At 43.4% G+C, this 20,241-nt stretch overlaps 1 protein-coding gene across 2 annotated transcripts in view; it reads left to right on the forward strand.

Annotated features, from left to right (window-relative positions):
* The window catches only part of tmem266 (transmembrane protein 266), a 24,328-nt gene continuing 4,087 nt past the window's right edge, over positions 1-20,241 (forward strand). Inside the window, exons 1-9 of one of the 2 annotated variants that reach the window (XM_084017706.1) lie at positions 1-136; positions 1,540-1,648; positions 6,705-6,893; positions 15,161-15,315; positions 16,458-16,531; positions 17,434-17,490; positions 17,708-17,846; positions 18,314-18,429; positions 19,447-19,639. In XM_084017706.1, the coding sequence (XP_083873832.1) occupies positions 1,635-1,648; positions 6,705-6,893; positions 15,161-15,315; positions 16,458-16,531; positions 17,434-17,490; positions 17,708-17,846; positions 18,314-18,429; positions 19,447-19,639 (937 nt within the window). In that variant the 5' untranslated portion in view covers positions 1-136; positions 1,540-1,634. The remainder of the gene's footprint in view (positions 137-1,539; positions 1,649-6,704; positions 6,894-15,160; positions 15,316-16,457; positions 16,532-17,433; positions 17,491-17,707; positions 17,847-18,313; positions 18,430-19,446; positions 19,640-20,241) is intronic. The other variant, XM_084017707.1, reaches the window with a different exon arrangement.

The raw sequence follows: 20,241 nt of genomic DNA on the forward strand, positions 1-20,241 counted from the left end.
TCTGAGGGGAGTCGCAGCCTACACACCGCAAGATCCGAGCTTCCCTCAAACTGATCATCGTCGTCGGCGAGAAGGGGGATATTACCGTCATCAAGGAGCCGAGACCACACTTTCCACAATGTAGAAAACACTGGAGGTCGGTGCGTTTTTTTCTTTTCTTCTTTTCTTCTCGAGTCGTTGGTTTGAAAGCGCGCTTGGTGAATTTGTGTCGGTTTGAATGAGGACGAGCCTGCGTGGCCTCTAAGCAGCACAGCGGGGTGGGAAATGTTAACAGCACCATAACTGTTTATGTAGCCTAGCTACGACTTGGTGAGGAATGATAGAGAATGCATCATGATTGGGTGAAACGCAGGGATGGCTCTGGATAATTGCTGCTCTTTGTGGACAGCCACCTGCACCGCCGAAGCACTGACTGTAGACTTATAGTAATAAGTGGCAGCTCAGGATGCTGACTGTCAAATGCAATCTCTCTGATGCTGTAGTTTATTTAATACTTTCTTCTGCAGTAAATTACACGCTCACCTTTCTGTTCACTGCTAGTTATTCCTTAAAGAAGGTGAAGCACCTTGTTAAGGCTGTGTGACTTTCTGCTGTATACGTGTATTTCTATATATATTATGCTAAAGACCACTTTTTTAATACGTGCTGCAGTGAAACCATGTCAATCACAGCCTTTGAATGACCTGGGCTGATTTATCCTGAGTAGCATTTAATGTGCTGTGCTTCACTACATTACTCTGCTGTGGTCTGCTGCGGCTGGGAGTGCTGACTCCTAACCTCTCCATGACTGAAGGTTTTTGCTGTGCGTCTGTGTCACACACACTACCCAGGATCCATCAAATATGTAGTATAATTAAGGAAGGTGGGAACAACAATGCAAAATATATATATGTACAATCGTCGCATTTATTATTCTCTTGTCAACAGCTGAGTTCAGTGTTACTTTTACTTTGCTCCATCGACAACTGGGCTCGTTCTTCTGTAATGACGGCTGTTTCCTGTTGAAGCAGAATGCTATGCGTTTGTGATTTCCCTGTCTGCTCGTGTCATGTCTGTTCCCTGCAAAGCAGCTGGAGTGGGCTTTCGCTGAACGGACTTGGACATCAATGGCTCTCTATCCCGTGGCACAAAGAGCTTGCATCCTGCTGTACTTGCTATGCAAGAGGTGTGATGTTCTCCGGTCCCTGATTCACAGAGCGGAGCGTATATATTGGGGGAGATTTAAAATCCATTACAGTTTAGCGCTCCCCAGGAAAATAGTTGAACAGAGCATAGCTGTAGCTGAAGTTAGGACCGGGGCGCCTTCAAGAAAAACCTTATCACGGATACCTCGTTGATATTTTAGCATGCATTTGTGTTATACTCAACTGTATATAGATATTTCATGTTTTTTGAGATTAAACATTCATCTTTGACCTTGGAAACAGCAGATGGCAACAAATGAAAAGCTGCTCTGAAGCTCACAATCCACCAAAGCAGATGGAGATTCATGATGTCCTCTGCTGTAGTAATCACACTGTTCTTTTGTATGTTCTATAGGTGTGGTATGATCCAGGTCTCTGCAGCGGTGAAGTCACATTTCACATCTGGGGTCATTTAGTGTGGACGTGTATTTGCAGCAGCGGGACCTCGACATGAGCAACCCCCAGTGAGTATAACGCCTTGTTTGAAACCGCCACGTCTTAAATCTCTATTTACGAGCACACAATCTGATGCTAACGACATCTCAGCATGGCAGGGTCTGATTGGCAGGATGGGCGCATCTGCATATTCTCGTGACCCTCCTGTGAATGACTTCAGTGGAAAGAGATGGATTGGCCTCGTCCAGCATCTCAGAGCGTCTCCAGTTTCCACCGGCATCTCTTAGCATTCAGGAGGGATGTTCACTTGTCATCTTCTCTTATTAATAATTACGCTGTGTGTGTGTGGTCCTCCGGACAGCCCCTGCATTCTGATGACAGCCAGGGTTGGGGCTGAGCGAAGGGAAAACAGGGAGCAGAGGGACTGGAGTGGAGTGGGAGGAGGTGGAATAGAGTGAAGGGTGAATGCAAAATGGGTTCAGTCAGCTGCATCTTCTTGTTAAAGGCGCAGGATGCTACTTCCAACCGACGGAGACCTCCGTCTGGACCTCAAACTGTCTTAGTTGATGGTTGATGCAAAGGAAAATGTTGGGGCAAAATATCTGGAACCAGATAATGACATAAGGTTAGCGGTACAGAGGCGTGATTTAAAGCTGCCGAATGTTGGTGACTCTCTGTGAAGTGAGATGGGAAACTCATGCAGAGAAAGGTCTTAGTTATTTTAGACCAAAACCATCAATTCTTCAAACGAGTTTTATCTAGCCAAAACCTCACTGCATGTAATCCTCATTCCTCTCTGCCCTGAACCTCCATTGTTGTCCAAAAAACTATAAAAACACATCAATGAGCCACACTGTTGCTCAGGATGATGTGTTCCCCCATCACGATGAACCTGGGCACTGATCTTTATTTTGAGTCTGTCACAGATCCCGTCATTTTGCAGTAAATATTCACTGCACATCAAAGCGTATTAATCCTCGGCTGAAAATAGTCCCGACAAATGCCTTTTTGCGAAAAACAAAAATGCCATATCGTTTCAGGAAATTACTTTGCCCCTTTTTTTAAAATAAATAAATGAAACTATTTATTTGTGACCTGTTTTTCAGATTTACATTTTCAGTGGGAAAGACGGCGTAGGGAAGAGGAAACTACTGAGAAATGGACTGTTGTTAGTGTTGGGCTTTTCATGGGATATATCTTTGACAGAAGGATCTAGAATAAAGACAGCCTTATACTGTGTATTCATATCCTTAAATTACTTATTTGAATGTTACTGTCGGGATGTCTGCAGAGTAAACCTTAATATTTCAGGCTTCACCTTCTCTGCCTGTTAATTGATGTGATATGGACACAAAGAGACATCTGAGGTATTGTATCTATTGATAATACAAAGAAGACTCCAAAGACAAATAAAACATGTCCACTCTTCATTGATGCAGCGGAAACTGCACTAATGTCCCTTTGGACGTTTGAAAGAGCGGGCGTTGCCTACCATCTGATCTTACAAATGTACCATTGTGTCCGGAGCTCGTGTCAGAGCTGCTGCTGCTGCTGGGAGATCTGGATGGTTCCCATATAAGCGATTTGGCACGTTCGTTCTGCTTTCCTGATTATATCAAGGCAGCGAATTGCTGTGCGCTGAGGAAGAGCCAAAGCGTCTGGATACAAACGTATTGGGTAAGACGGAGCAGCTGGTTTGTAGACAGTTGGCCAGAAATACCGTGACAGTGAGCACTCAGAATGACAATGATACCAATGTCCGCTGTAAACCAGCCGTTCATGCTGAGGCAGCACTTTATAAATCCACTGAAGTGATAGGAGCAGGGAATGTATTGCTCAGGATGGGTGACTTAAGATATAATGTAATGGCATCAATCTCACACCTTATCACCCCATCTCGGCTGTATAGCTGTATTATACTCCGCTCGATCGTTGTTGCCTTTAAAGCCATTTCTCCATGGAAACTAGCTTCTCGGTATAGTGACACCTGAATGTTGAAGACTGGGTATCTGTGCCGTAGGACATGTCGGCTACAGTTTTACAGCCATTGACAGACTATTCAGCCACAACTGCTCTCCAAGCCTATTATCTGCAAAAAAAAACACAGAGAAAAGTTAAAGTTAAAGTTAAAGCAAGTCTTTATGACCAAATTACAAAGATTACTAAGTAAAATACAAAATGATATAACTTCATGAGGGATTTAACATGTCCTGACTTAAATAAAAGATCCCATCAACACTAATTTCAGTCTTATCTTAACTTAACATATTACTTTGAACGGACTTTACAGGGGCCCTGAAAGTTAACACATTCCAAATTCAAATATTTGTATTGCCCTTTACAATAGCCAGACGGTACCCAAAGTGCTTTACATCAAAGCAATAAAATAATACATAAAACAATACATTAAAAACACAAGAAAAGTGCTACTAGTGCTGCAGGGTGTTAAAGGCCCTCTAAAGTGCCTAAAGTAAAAACAGGCAAAAAATTCCCTCCTGATGCATCGTATATCTGCATTTAAACCACATTTATGTGCACTGCTATTAGTATCCAGAGTGAATAAATAGAATTGAGTTTTACTTTATGTTGAGTCCAGCAGTATTGGACTTCAGTGGTATTTGAGTATCTGTCTCACAGACGACTGCAGAAGACTGAGGCTATAATCGATGCCAAGTGAGATTAATTTAAACTCCAGATCTATGGAACCACTGAATATTGACAAGAAGATGTTCTTATTGGAAATCTCCAAGTGAAAAAAGTTGTTCTCATATGTATTTCCGAAAATTGTCTCACTGGCGTTGTAAATAAAAAAGGGGCAACCTGACAAACCTGAGCACATATTTTCTTAGTTATTTTGACTCTCTTAAACACAAGGTAATGTTATATCTTTGATCAATGCATTGAATCAGGATTACCAGTTAAAGTTCTCTCTTTTTTTGTGTAGTAACAGTATAATTACTATTATAGCTGTATGAATAAATGAACTATTACCAGTTTTATTTAAGTCTTTTGCATTATGATATAAGTTAGCATGTTAGTTTAGTTTTAGTTTTAGCTACAGCCTTAAAATGTGGCTGTAAGAACAATACCATGTACAACTAAACCAGACCAGGCTAGTGTCGGAGCATGTTTTTGCACCTTTTGGGCTTCCTGGTTAGTCTTAGCTCTTGAGTGTGAGATTCCCCCTCCAGCCAAGTGTGCTCTATGTTAACCTTTTTGCTTCCTTCTGCCATTTGCTAATATCACGTGTGTCTGAAAAGATCCCAACCTTTAGCATTCTAGCTGTCCTTGCCTGCATTGTTTGAGCAGTGTTTTCAAATGTGAAGCCCCCCCCTCCAGGATGGCAACCGGCCACGCCACTGGGCTCTGCACATAATGGCTCCTGGCCCACTCTGAGATTGTCTGGAAATGTGATTTTGATTTACTAAACAGTTTGTGTCTGTCATGACTGATTAGCGTCCTTGTTGCAGTTGGACAGACGTGCCAAGTCCACAAATACCACTGGGGATGCTCAGGCGCGTTTTGTGGCGTGCATGTTAATATACGGGCATTTGACCCTCAAGCTAAACAACACATCTAGCAGGAGACGCATAACGAAAGGATCAGATGTTATTAAGGGTGGAAGGGAGAGGCAGTTCATGTAGTGAGGACTCCCATAGCCATGGTGCCATTTTTAGACAATATAGTTTGAGGTGTTCGTGAGAATAAGAAAATAACCTTTCGAGGGAGTCCATTAAACCGCTATTAGGCAAGAGGTTGGTCAGGAAAAAGACCTAGTTTCCTTTCCATGCCTACATTAACATTTAACAGGAAGGTGGGTCTGCTTAGTGATCTTTACTAACTGTCTCCTCCCACACTGTTTCACCTCTGGCATAGAGGTTGTAGAATTCACCAAGCCAATGGCCTCTGTTCCCTGTGCCTTGTAATCAATGCCTTCCTCCACTGTTAAGCACTGGAGTTATTGATGTCTCCACACTGGCTGCACTGGGACGGCTGCCAAGCCGTGTGAGACTCCCGTTCCAGGGTGACTTCTCCTTGTCAGCTATTGGCTGAGCTGGAAGGATCACAGCCCCCCACGCATTTTAGTTTCAGGACCTCAAAGGCAGACAACATGACACTTTATCTGCTTCTGCTGAATATAGACAACCTGATGGAGAAAATACAGTAGATATATCAAAATGGGGGAAACAGCTGAAACAAACTTTTTCTGTGCCCTCCAATGTCATTTATCCCATTTCACTTTTTTTCCCCCATGTTTTGAGCCATGACATGTGTTTTTATTTCAAGCATTCACTGTAATAATCACTCACCTCAAGCAAGTTTAAAATTTGAGTATCACACTGTAGTGATGAATGGAAACCAATGGCTGCCTGGGAAATCATTCTAAACATCTATGATGTCTGAAATGTCCATATTCCATATGTTTAGAATGCAAATTGCCCTATTTACTCCTGCTTGAGACTTCCGTCACTGCATTCTCTATGAGAAATGTAGATCAGCTTGTCATCACTTTCCAGGTAAATCTGTCCTTGTTGAGGGTGCCAGAAAACACTACAAACAAGGACAAGCGTAGTCCAAGTAATTATTATCCCATTCTGCCACCTGAAACATGTCGAAAGTAGGTGCATTGGTTAAGTCAAATAAACAGCACACTTCCATACAACCTTGGGTAGCGGATGTGAAAAGGGCATGATGTAGATGTAGTTTTCCAGCATTGAATATAGAAGATATGAATTGTCTTCTGTCTCGCTTTTTTGTACCTCTCCTCCCTCTGCAATGCAAAACGTTACTGTTTTTTTTTCATACATACAATTTAATTAATTTACCATTTTAATATGTATTAAATCAGTGCAATAAATGCTCAAGCTATGCACAGACATTAACTACCAAAGATGGCGAATGCAGCCTAAACAAATTGACTTTCCGGAACCGTGTGCTATTATTGAGTGGGTAGATTACATTAGCAAGTGACCCAATTTTAGTGGCCAGATATAAACTGTATATACGTGTATTTTTTTGACTCCAATGCTGCTCTAAATGTGTGTGTGTGTGTGTGTGTGTGTGTGTGTGTGTGTGTGTGTGTGTGTGTGTGTGTGTGTGTGTGTGTGTGTGTGTGTGCCATAGGCCTCCTCCCAAGGCGGGAGCCTCGGAGCTGGAGGTGATCTCCCAGCAGGTGGAGGAGGACAACCAGTGCGTGGCCCCTGTCCAGCTGGTCAGCTTCGCCTACAGGGACCTGCCTTTGGCCGCCCTGGACATTTCCCTCGCTGGATCCCAGCTGATCTCCAACCCGGACGAAGAGGACAACAGAGAGGGGTACGTCCCACATGCACGTTGGGCATGTTGGTGGATGTTGCTGATGTTTACCATCACAGTTTCGAAGATACTAGAAATATGACGTTGGAGACGTTGTCTTTGCTTGTTGCGTCAAAGCGCTACATCCATAATGAAGGCCGAACAGCAATTACTACAATCTATAATCTCCCCCGACAGAGGAAAGCTCTGCCGTCACTCTCTCCATTGACCGTTATTGCACATGATAATTACACCTGGCGTATTGACTCACCCCTCGTTTTATATTAGAGTCCAGGAGTCGAGGCTGTTCGGCAATGAATTCATTAGTGTCACAGCGTTAAACGGACAACGTCTCCACTGATGTGTTAATTTCAGTTCAACGACAGCAATTTCTCAGCTACCAGACAGGCTTGTGTTCATAATGTCGATTTCTGGCAGAAAACAAAAGAGTGTTGTTAGCGCCACAGCTTTCCCTGAAAGGTCAGAGCCCTGCGGCGGTGTTGTATCTGTCCGCGAGGCCTACTTGTCCAGGGTTCATGTTGTTTTCTTATCACCATGCTGGAGGCTCAGTACTCTCAGGACAGGACCGACCCATGCAAGAGCACCCCTGTAGCAAGTGTCTGTGACTCTCCGCTCAGAAAGCGTGACTCACAACCCTCTGGCATGCTGTGATGCTGGCATCCATGCAGAGAAAGTCGTCAAATACCATAAGCTTAATAAGAGCATCCGGCATTTCGCCATCTGAGCCCCCAGTGTGTCAGATAACAACGTCCGGCTTGACTTGGCCTGGTCTGGCCGGTCTGGGCCAATGCTCTGTGGGATGAAGGGCGTGGACAGATGGGTCCGGTCCAGAACAGCCACTCTCTGATCGTACCTCATAGCTGTCTCACTCCGTTTTGCTCATAAAAAAAGGGCAGAAAAGGCACACCTAGCGATGCCACAGCAGAGGGCAGGATCTGGCAGCAAAATGATCATCACAGTGGGTATTCTCGCATATGACGCCCTGGTCCCCTGGGATTTGGCATTGTGCGATGGAAAAGTCATGCAGTGTCAAAACGTGTCTCTGAGGGATTTATCAAGTCAACAATGTGAATATTCTTCATCATGAACAGTAAGACGACAATCCTTCTGGAATTGGAATTTATTGTAAGGATAACCCCTTGAGATGCAGCATCTCATTTAAGGGGGTCCCATAGACACAAAACAGCAATACATGACAAGCATAAACAACAAGTGAAGACGCTCTCACATCCCAACTAGCCCTCAACTGTGAAAAAAATATATCAATTAGATGAATTGCATTACCATAAACAGTTAGACTAGTTTGACTGTTAAATTATCAAAGCATGAACAGGAAGTTTTTAGAAGAGAAAGTAAAGGATCAGAGAAAATCCCTCCTCAGAGTCCAGGAAGCTTGACTAGTGAAAAGTGGTAGTGCCCTTCCGTGCAACCTGACACCCACATGAGCGTTATAGATCGGAATTCACGATTTTCAGGTCACAGGCATTCCGAGACATACCTGTCATCACATTTTCCTCCACATTCGTCTTCTGGAAGAGCCCCTGGAAAAAGCAACAAAGCCAGCTCGTCGATACAGATTCTGACTCATGCGTGTAACATCAGAGGGAAAACACAATGTGTTGCATGCTGCAGGATTTTAAATCACTAACAGTATCAAAGGCCCCCATGACAAAGCAGATGTTGACTGACTGATGTTCTTTGCTCTGAAAACTAGTTTCCTCTCATTTTTTTTTAATTCTAATGTGTCGTCAGAGGCTCTGCTTTTTGTAGGCTAATTTTAGCACTTTATAAATTGTCGTGCACAAGAATGTAAACCCACTTTCATTGTGTTGCGGTGGCTTTGTGCATCGATACTGTTGAGTGGGAGGTTTGTTTTCTCAGCCTACTATGACTTACATTCCTGAGATGTTTTTAATATTTCGTTATGCTATTTTGTAGGCGTGACTATCCTGTGGTTCTAGACATATGAGGAAGGGCATACTGATTTCAATTTACTTTAGTTTGGATCTGGACATGATAAAAGAAACGCATGGAGGTCAAAGGAATAGCTTTATGCTAATGGTCAGAGAAAAGAAAGCAAGGGGCGATTACTAAATCATTTGATTTGAGGCCGTGGTGTTGTTTTGTTCCATATGGTTGTAGAGAAATAAGCATAAGAATATGCACACACCACAGATGCGCATTGAGTTTTGCATGGCAGCTCCTCGTGGCTCTCTTTTCAGGAGCCGTGGGCGATTATGTAGGAGGTGGATGTTCTTGCGGTCTACGAGGGGCACACGCAGTCCTCGCAGATTCTGTGTAGCGGTGAGCTGGATGGAAATATTAATAGATTTCTTTGCAGCGCCATCTTCTCCAGAACTTGCTGGAAAGTCCAAGATTAGCGTGGTGTGGTTGCACATCCACCATTGGTCACTGAATCATTGGCTCATTTGTATTATTTCAAAGATTCTGCCATTTAAATGGTGGATAATGTTTTAGAAAACGAGAGAATATCAGATTGCTTTGTCGTGTTCAGGACTCTAAAATTACCTGTTGGTGTGAATGTGAGCGTGTGTCAACCTGAATAGGATAAGTGGTTACAGATGAGGGCTGGACAGTTTTGGATTTTACCAATAACTTATCTCTACAGGCTTATCAGAATACGTCATAGATCCCAGCATCGTCCTGCATTCATCCTGGGTTATCATCCCCAGATCAGCGGTAGCATATGCTGTTGATCACCAGGGGCCGGGCCGAGAGGTGTGAGGCACCGCAGCAATGACAGATGGTTCATATGGGTCAACCTGCCGCTGTGACTGGAGGATGGGGGAGGCGGGGGAGATAAAGAGAAGGACGGAGGGAAGACGATCCTCCTCCGCAAAGCTGCTGGCTGCAGATCACGAGGAAACGGCTCCATTTGCTGAATGTCATATCCGTTCACGTCGGACGGCGGAGTGGGATTAACCCTGTGCCGTGTTGCTAGCCACAGTTGCTAGCTTATACGCCGTCGGGTGAAATGTCAAACGTTAGATAAGCTTAAGTGAGCCCAGGCCGGCTGAGAGTGATTATATTACTCAACAGTGCTCAGACTTTCCAGATCTAGTCACTAAAACGCATTAATAAAGCAGTATGGCAATAATCACTACTAGGTTCATTCAATACTCAAGGTTTAAGAATAATAGAAAAATAGCACCGACGGAACATGCCAGAGTCTAGTATGAATCTTGGCAGCAGCAATATTTCAAGGAGCTTTGTAGCCACAGCCATAGGCTACTATACCTGTTCTGTGTTGATGGATGTTTGAACCGACTCTATTTCAAACATGCAGAGAAACAGTCCTCTCCATCAAATTGGTTCTCTTGCATGGCACCATGTGCGTCACAATGGATGACATTTGAGTGCTGGGTTTGAGGGGTTTGTTAATATTCACAGACATGCAAAGTGTGAGATTGCTTTTTAGGCTGAGAGCAAGGGAGATCAAGTGTCCTGGTGAAAAACCCATTTATCAGAGGCGGCTCGTCTGCCGCTCTGCACACGGAGCCCCATCCATCTCCATTTGCTCAGTGTCTGTGGCCCGTTTCTCTGACAGAAACCAGCTCAGAGTCCCCTCTGCTGGCTAGCAAGATGCAAGGAGTGCACAGATGATAGCCAATTGAAAACCAGTGGAAGTGGCCTGGGTTGTATGCTGGAACGCTATGTGCATTTTCATAAATAGATGGTTAAATGGTTTCCCTATTCCTCAGGGGGAATGCGGAAACCTAAACTTTATTTATTGGTATATGTAATTGAGTAGGCCGTTTCATTTGATTTGTTGATTTACCGCAAACGTGCTTTCTAATTCCCCCGGCGTGACAGTGTAGGAGATTAATAGTGATGAGATGTGGAAGTAAAATGTACAATTGATTACCTATGATAACTTCACTTTATTCAGCATATTTATTGCTTAGCTGGTTTTCCTCTCTCCGGCTTCATTTGGCTGTGATAACACAGATGACTCAGCAGCGGTTACACTGGAGAGGATTTAGCAAGTTGTTATGCCTGCATTTGTCTTGATTTCCAAGCAAACAGATGCCACACCTATTCTTTCTCAGGAAACAGAAGCGGGGGGAGGAAATGCATATATAATGGATTAAATTAAATGCACCTTCAAGTGCATGAACTGAATTAAGGAACAAGAGTAATGTAGAGTTTGAATAGCCTGAATGGGATCCTCCAACCTCTGCTGTTCAGAAGCCTGCAGGCGCACAGTCGAGGTCCGTTTTCTCCCCCGCCTGAGCTTGCTGCGTTCAGCAGATTGGTGTGAATTGGTTGAAGTTTATTCTGGAGGAACCATGGGCTTTATAGTTATTGGTACGGAGAGAGAGTGCATTTTTAAAATGCTGCTGTAGCATCTGACATTGTCCCTTACACCTTCAAAGTAGATGCATTCAATTCAAAAGCTTTTCCCCCCAGTGTTGTTCCTCACCAACAAAAGGACTTTACATATCATCAAAATATTCAGGTTCTTACTTTCTAACTCTTACTAATGGCATGCTCTAACCTGCAGGTCTGGACCCTGATAGGTGTCACAAGACAAATATGACATTATTATTTTTTACATTACATTCATACATTACGTTACATTCTTGATACTTTCACAAATTCAAGCCCCTAACTCTCTAAATGTCCTTATAAACTCGTAACATGACTAATCATTTTGGAAAAACAGGTAATTGTGTGAGGGCTGCCACAGGTCTGTACCCTAATGCGCTGGAGTTTTGTACCAAATAAAGGGTCTCTGTTGTAACTGTCCAATCAAGACATCAGTCAAGAGTTCCGATCAATAATTTGGAAGGCCCGTGCACAGCGGTGTCATTCAGAGCGTCGCTGTTTTAGGCTTACCTCTGCAAACATTCTGAGGGAGAGCTGGCGTGTTTGTGTTGCAATCAATAGCTCAGACGAGTTGATAGAGTCTTTCAGGCTCATTACTTCTGAATGAATTTTTCTCTTTGAAGCCTTTCTCTCTCTCTCTCTCTCTCTCTCTCTCTCTCTCTCTCTCTCTCTCTCTCTCTCTCTCTCTCACTCAGTCTCAAACAGAGCACCACGTCTCTCATATACATTTAACTTGTACGTAATGAGTTTCCATTGTATTTTATCGCATCTCAATTACAGGACAGACAGTATAATGAAAGAGATGCTCCCTGTGATAGGCTCCGGGGCCCGGAGCCAAAGCTCTGTCCTGTCTGTGTGAATGGGCCCCAACAGGGCTACCTCGACACCTTCCTCTGTTCCAGTTACTCTGCCTGACGTCTTCGTCAGCCCCGTCCCGTCTGGCCGTTCTGCTGCAGCGGGTGTCATGCCTTCACAGCTGCTGGCCTGATGTTTTTATTAATCTGTCCACATGCCAACGCGCTGTTCTTAACAGTGTTAAAAGTTTGCCTGTGTACGCACATATTTGTGCATGCCCGACCTTTAAGGTATTGCCAATTTGATCCGCACATGCCGTGACCCCGGGGGGAAGAGTGCGGCGACTAGCTCCGCCACTGAAGCAGCACTCACGTCCTCATAAATACTTCAGGTCCTCGAGGTTCGAGGTTTAAAGTGATTTTCCAAAGAATTACGTTTCCGAGCTTGGAGTAATCCATCATTGCCATTTACTCTGCTTCCAGACAGGGTTTTTCTGCACAGGTTTATTAAATTAATACCTGTTCTGCCTGGCTTGTGGGAGAGGTCTAAATGAATTATGATTCCGCCCAGTATGAGTTAAATCATGCTTTTCGGTCCCGAAGGGGAGGCGAGGTGTCTCTCTCGGAGTGCGTGTGCTGCTCGTTCCGTCTTGTAACTAATGATCCACAAATGTCCGTTGACTGTGCGTATTATTAGGCAAATGGTTCTTTTTCTTGGCTCTCCTCCACTGGCAGATGGGGTTTGACATTGTTCCTTGGGAACAAATCGGTGCTGGGGAAACTCTCGGTGGTATCTGCTAATGATATCATTACCCTCCACCACCTCTTTGTCATCACAGGTGTTGAGCCCCTGATCTGTTGACTTTGGACGGTACTGAGGGTTGCTGCAGAGGACTGAGCGCACCAGTTAGCCTCTGGGAGAGCATTGACAAAACATGGCCGAGCTCCAGCCTCGCCGCTGACCTTGGTGAAGGATGGAGATAATGTGTGGCCGTTCAGGTTCAGCTGCAACTGTAAAATGCCGCTTACTGGGATCCCCCTCTCTCTTTTTAACCTCAAAGGATATGTTTTATTATATTTTAGGATTAGTTTTATGGTTTTGGTCATGATTCCTATTCGCCATCCAAGTCATTGCTTGGATGTGTGATCATGTGGACGTCACTTCAATCCAGTCCAATGGGCTATTAAATACATTTATTCCCTCAAATATGAGGATTTTTTACCTTTCATTATCTTATAACATAGTAAATTGAATATCTGGGTCAATATTTCACATCATGGTTCATGAAATTATAACAAACATTTTTGCTATTTTCTCACAATTTATAGACTAAGTAATTGAGTGAACAATTAAGTGAAAAAAGGTATGACTGGTGGCACTTCTGCTTCTTTTCATGCCCCTTTGGACTTCTTCTAAACAGTTTTGCCACAGGCACAAATCCTAGAAATGGTCTTGGTGAGTGCAGTTCTGTCCTAATTTGGTCGTTATTCCCATCGGTAATATTAACCAATAGGAATGATGGCCAAACTTATGACAAATAAGACTCAATCTGCATCTTTCTCTGTTCTTTATTTCTCATTCTTCTTTCTCCAACTCCCCCCTCCTTCCTCCCTGGCTCTCTCTCTCTCTCTCTCTCTCTCCAGTTCACTTTTGGATGAGTCCCAATGCCTTTGAACCGGATGCACCCTGTTTCCTCTCTGTGTGTGCCTCTTTCATTTTGAGCCGAACCGAGAGGAGAATGGAATAAATTGCATCCCCTTTTTGTCCTCTTCACAGACATTGCCCATTGCTTTCCTCCTATGGGGGACAGGTGACAACAGATTATATTTGCAAAATAATATACACTGTGTATATTCTCAGTGTTGCCTCAGAGAAAGGACTGTCACCCCCCATACACACACACACACACACACACACACACACACACACACACACACACACACACACACACACACACACACACACACACACACACACCTTCCTTTTTCTGTCTGGATTTCTAAGTGAACATCTAATGCAGAGCTGCGACAGGAAGGGAAAGCCTGGTGTGCCTCCTGGAGATTTGTCATTATTTATTGACCATAAATCCCCAGGAGTCTCAGTCGGTCACAGGCTCTGATTGGTGGACGTTGAAGAGGCGAGTAGGGTTGGATTTAAGGCAGATCCGGCACTCACGTCTTCAGGCGTAATGTACCTGGACGCGAAGCAAGCCCAGGAGGGACACCGGGACACTCCAAACTAATGGAAAATATATAGCAACGTGGAGGAAGGTATATAAAGCAGTCGCTGCTTAACCAGGAAAGACACATTATATCTCAGTCGCCCAGATGGGCATTCAGCCAATCAGTAAGCTAGCCAATTTTCACCCAGAGACCTGTCCTGTCACCCAGTGAAGCAGCAGGGTGGAGTATTACAGAAGACTCCAATCACACTTTGTTCATGTGTGATATGTCTAAACAAATAGAGGATATTATATATATATATATATATATATACAAGCACGTTCTTATAACACAAAAACAAATTAATGCTTGGATATGGATTACAGCCGATGTCATATAATCCAGAAAAAGGCAAAAACAAACAATAGCTGTCATCGTAGTCTTGTAACTGGATGATGTACTGAAGCAGAGTTTTAACGGGAAGAGGAAGGTTGCTGAAAAGGCCAGAATGAATGGTTTTATGAGGAGATGAAGAAAGGGGCGGGAATACAACGACAGCGTGAATTCATGAACAGAATTACCTCACTCATAGATCACCTCAGTGCCAGCAGACCATGTATTTATGCTCCGTGTCAAATTAAAGAGTGTGAATTCATTTCAGCATGCATGCTCTGAATGTGTACGCAGAATAGTGCCCTCTGTTGAAAACTATTTAGAAGAGCACTGACTGATGGGAAACGGAGCGAAGTCAAGGTTGACTACACCTCCCAATTTGCGTATCTTGACGTTTCTTGTGTTTTATTGATTTGACCTTGCATGCTGCCTGTCAGGTCCGCACTCCGTACCATTATTACACTTTAAAATAACACCGTAACAAGGCCCACCATTTATCTTTGCACACACAGCTCTTCTAACACCCCACCTTGTCTCACACTCCCTCTCCCTCTCCCCATCCGTCAGGTCCAACTGGCTGAAGCCATGCTGTGGGCGGAGGGCAGCGCTGTGGCAGGTCTGTCTGCTGTCGGCAGGCTTCAACTGTTTCCTGGTGGCCTGTGTCATTCTGGTGGTGGTGCTGCTGCTGCTGGAGCTGCTCATAGACACCAAGCTGTTGCAATGTGAGTGGTAGGAACCCAGACAGTGATGACATGATAAGGGGGGGGTTATTATGCTCATTGTTTACGGGTCCTGGCTTGCAGTGGCATTCTTGAAGAGGGCAAAAAAGTGGATTACTCAGCACGATTGTTTGCTAATTGCTTTACAGAGACATTGGGCCAATGCCTGGAGTTAAGATCTACGGTGTGACAAAGGAGTAGTTCACGGGAACTTAATTGGCACAAAAACTAAGCTGCAAAGAATGAAAAACAGAAATATATTCAGATGTACAAGATTTGTGGAAATTTCATTGGTGAAAGTGTTTCTTTGATTCCTAAGGATAGACACCATTTACCTGACGATATAATGCAGGTTACAGCTGTTACAGGTACAATGTACACAAGCAGCACAGTCACATAGTGTGAGCATGTGTAGACGGTCTTATACAATTAATTGTATAATGAGTCTGTACCACCAGATGATCTATCATGGGACCTCAGGCTCTGATCAATCATAGTCTGGGGAATATAATCCTCCTATTAGTATTCCACAGTTGTCACAAAATGTCAAGTGGTCGAAAATACCACCGTGACCCCCGTTACTCCAGCATTGCCTTCACCTACATCATCTGGCGCGGTGGAGACATCCACATTTATCACAAGTGGAAGGTCAGAGGTCATACCTGTTTGATGTCATGGGGCTGAGTGAAGAGCACACATGGCAGAGACCGTTCCCTTGAGACTGACTGACTGACTTAGACGTGGCGGACAAAGGAAGAGTAAGACAAATATGTGAAGGGAGATTAGCGGACGACGAAATGAGGAAATACAGAGTCGGCTGGTGGATGAAGGTGGGGAGGACTTGGAGAAGATGAATGGACTGATAGACAGATCAGTGAACACGGCGAGTGCAGACAGATGTGGGGTTGGGGGGGTGGAGCATGAAGAGAAATGCCTCAGTTGACAGCCGTGGTGTTTCAGTCTTTTCACAATAAGCCTAATAGATAGGAAGATACAGACACATGCATGTACAGTAGGTATATTTATTTATATATATATTTATATATATATATATATATATATATATATATATGTATATATATGTATGTATCACCATTTAATGTCACAGAAACTGTCCTTAAAAATAATCTGTTTTATTCCCACAGTTAGCAATGCATTCCAGTTTGCCAGCATCATCCACTGGATCAGCCTGGCTATCCTCTCTGTGTTCTTCACCGAGGTGAGTCTCAGTCGTCCTCTCGCTCATCACGGACAAAGTCTCACTTACAGCTGATGCAGCGGCCTGTCCATTAATGCCGTGTTGTGCAGTACGTGTGGGCCAGTGATTAAAACACTAACCGCACCATGAAATGCCCCGTGTCCTTCATCACCGCTTGATTAGATTCTGATTATTAGTAGAGGTGATCTTGTGTACGGCTCCATTAAAAGTAAACTTAATGGATGTGACTACAACATCATGCAACAGTGATGAACAAAAACAAAAAAAAACGTATAACTGCAGTTGTTAAAACACACAAAGTTGGGCCCTCTCGGGTTATTCAATTGATCCGCGGCACTCTTTAAAATGCAGATGGAGCTTTTCTCTGCTGCTAGTTTTAAATAATTTCGAGGTCTCAGATGTGCTGTATTGATTCCCATTTTCTTCACAGCCAGCCACATTTGTCTTAGTTCCCTACACTCGACCACCCCACTGCTAACTTTTGCTTTACCTCCACCCCCCCCCCCCCCCCCCCCACAAGGAAGGCGTAGAAACAGAAGTGAGGCTGATCTCTGCTTCGATGTAACCTTGAATATCTGAAATGAGGTTGGGGGCTAGTGAAGAGACAAAGGGAGAGTTGTTCGCCCTCTGCAGCCCCTGCTGCATCAGCAGAACGAGCTGAACGCGGTGCCTCTAATTGTTTGGATGAAATCCTATCTCGCTGCCTGGGATGTGCATGAATATGATGTCATTGATGAATTACCGGTGGAAGGGGAGAAACAAATCTGGATCGTTAACTGCATATGACATTTACTGGGACTGTCGGGTTTATTATTGGGAGTTTCTACCCAGCATGCTCAGCCTTCATCCTCTGTTTAGCAGTCATTGTTTTCTTCTTCTCTCCGTCTCCACCTCTGTCTCAGACGGTGTTCAGGATCGTGGTGTTAGGCATATGGGATTACATAGAGAACAAAGTAGAGGTAAGCTCCCATGGGTGCCATTAGTCCTGTTACTCAGGGCCCCTTTCACTGCAGTGTCATTCCTTCAATGTCATCCCACTGTGGAAGCTACAGACTTAACAGTAGCCGTGTGTGTGTGTGTGTGTGTGTGTGTGTGTGTGTGTGTGTGTGTGTGTGTGTGTGTGTGTGTGTGTGTGTGTGTGTGTGTGCGTGTGTGTGTGTGTGTGTGCGTTCTCAGGTGTTTGATGGAGCTGTCATCGTCCTGTCTCTGGCCCCCATGGTTGCCTCTACAGTGGCCAACGGCCCCAGCAGCCCCTGGGACGCTATCGGTCTCATCATCACAATGCGCATCTGGAGGGTCAAGAGGATCATTGACGGTGAGGCTGGGAGGGGCTGATGTCCTCTGCATCCTGTCCTTTACTGTCAGGTTGCAGCGATAGATACTGCAGTGTGCTCTCTGCGGTATCGCCTACATTCGATCTTGAGGTTGTTTGCTGATTTTTTTTGTTCAGCCCTTGGTGTCTCGTTATTTTTTTCACTAGGTGGGACATCGTCCATCGTGATGAACCCGTGGTTTGAAGCCACAACAACTGCTACATGCAATTTATTTGATCATATAGGTGCACACAGTGTATTTTAGTTATTGTGAAGAATGCTTTTTTAACAGTGTTGTTCCCCCTTGTGGTTTTTGATTAAACTACATTACGTGTTCAAAGGGATGATATGTATAACGTAGTACAATAAAAACATGACCAATAATAATTTAATATTAACAGACACAAGATTAAATGTTTAGTTGTTTTTTTTGTAGGGAAACTGACTATAATATGCCTTGTTGTTTTAGCCTATGTGCTGCAGGTGAAGGTGGAGATGGAGCTGGAGATCCAGCAGTATGAGAAGGCCAAGGCTGTGAGGGAGGAACAGCTCGACCGTATCACCCAAATCTGCCAGGAACAGGCAGTATGTCCTCTTATGTATCATGACTTTTACCTTACAGCAGAGATGGGGACTTGGACTCTAGTCACAGACTGGACTTGTGAGCTTCTGTGGGTTTGAGAGCCTGGAGGGATGTGTTAAAGTACATTATAATTATTATTATTATTTGGAGACTCAGTGTGAATATACAATATGGTTGAATTCCAACTGTTGTTGCAAAAATAGCATATACGGATATTAATGGATGCCTAATATGTTCCTGTTACCCTAAGTAACATTAGTCTCTGTATATTTTAAGGGACAAAGTACAGTTATTTACTTGAAAGGAATATTTTATATTGCACTACAATAACCTGTTTAAACAAACAACTTATCAATGTTGATACTGCATGCAGTAGATAAGAGAGTGATAAAAGAGACTTGAGACTTGAGACTTGTTATCTCTGCCTTACAGTACAATGTATAGCTGTGACCAGCAGAGGGCAGCAACGTCCTGTAAAAGAAAATAAAAATTGTACTTTAAAAAGGCATAAAAGATGCCTGCAAAGTGTATCCCATATAACCACTGGATAATACTTTTACAGAAGCCTTGTGGGTGTCGGATAGCCGGACATTGTGCATTATCTCAAAGTAATCTATTGACTACTTCACAATTTAATAATGATAGTTTCAATCCTGTTTCTAAGTCATTTTAGTCAGCTGAAGAATACATTAACTTGTGTCACTGCGAGGGCATCCACTGAGTGCTCTGTAATTCTCAGATGTCGGCCCAGAGGAAGAGAACAGTGTCTTCTATGTGCAAATGTCAGAGAGGTTGGAAATCAGCAGTTTGCCATAAGTCCCCTGTATATGTGAAGGTCAACTATGATGCAGGAAATGCAGTAAAATAATACAGCATGTAAAATGCTTGGACACAAGTTGGAAGCGTTATTAGCAAGTAGAATATACAGTATGTTTTTAAACGGTCTGTAAAAAACCTGTGTGTTTCTACCTTGATGACTTTTCTCCAGTCCTCCAATTTGTCCCCCCCTTTTCTTTCAGTTTGAAATCAGGCAGCTGAGGGCTCACCTCGCCCAGCAGGACCTGGATCTGGTAGCAGAGCGTGAAGCAGCCATGCAGATCCACCACATGTGGGGTAAACAAAGCAGCAGTTTCCACGAGGTGGACGGACTGGCCCCTGGGGTCTCCGAGCATCACGGGCCAGCTAAAGCTAGAGAGGCTGGGGGGGCTGCAGGTAACTGTCATTGTATTATAAGCGATCAAAGAACTCATGAGGGAGGATTCAGGGTAAGAGGAGTTGGCTCATGCTAGAAGGTTGTTTCACAGTATAGTGAATCATTAAAGTCATTGTGAAGTATGAAAGAAAAATCATAGTATAGTGTGAGATAATAAGTCAAAGTATAGTATGTGATTAAAAAAATCATAGTTGAGTTTCATAAAAAAAATAGTATTTCACAAAAAGTAAGTCAAGAAAAATAATAGTGTAGTATTATCTGAACAGTTATAGTATAGTATGAGATTAAAAAGTCATAACAATGTAGTTGTAATATGTCATAAAGCCTTCGTATCCCTTAAATCTGTCATAGTATAGTATGACAAAAAGGAGTCAAAGTACAATAAATCATAAAAACCCAATTGTATAGTATGTCATAAAAAGGCATAGTATATTATATTATAGAGCAGTATAGTATAAATCATTAAAAGTGATTGTAGTTAATTGTAGCTTGTCATAAAGTAATTATATAGTCAGTGATAAAAAAGTGTTGGTGAGTCATAGTCATTGTATAGTATGTCATGTAAAAAGTCATAGTATTGTAAGTTAGTTATAAAAAATAT

This window comes from Eutrigla gurnardus, assembly GCF_963514095.1.
Source record: "Eutrigla gurnardus genome assembly, chromosome: 9".
Classification (NCBI taxonomy): Eukaryota; Metazoa; Chordata; class Actinopteri; order Perciformes; family Triglidae; genus Eutrigla; species Eutrigla gurnardus.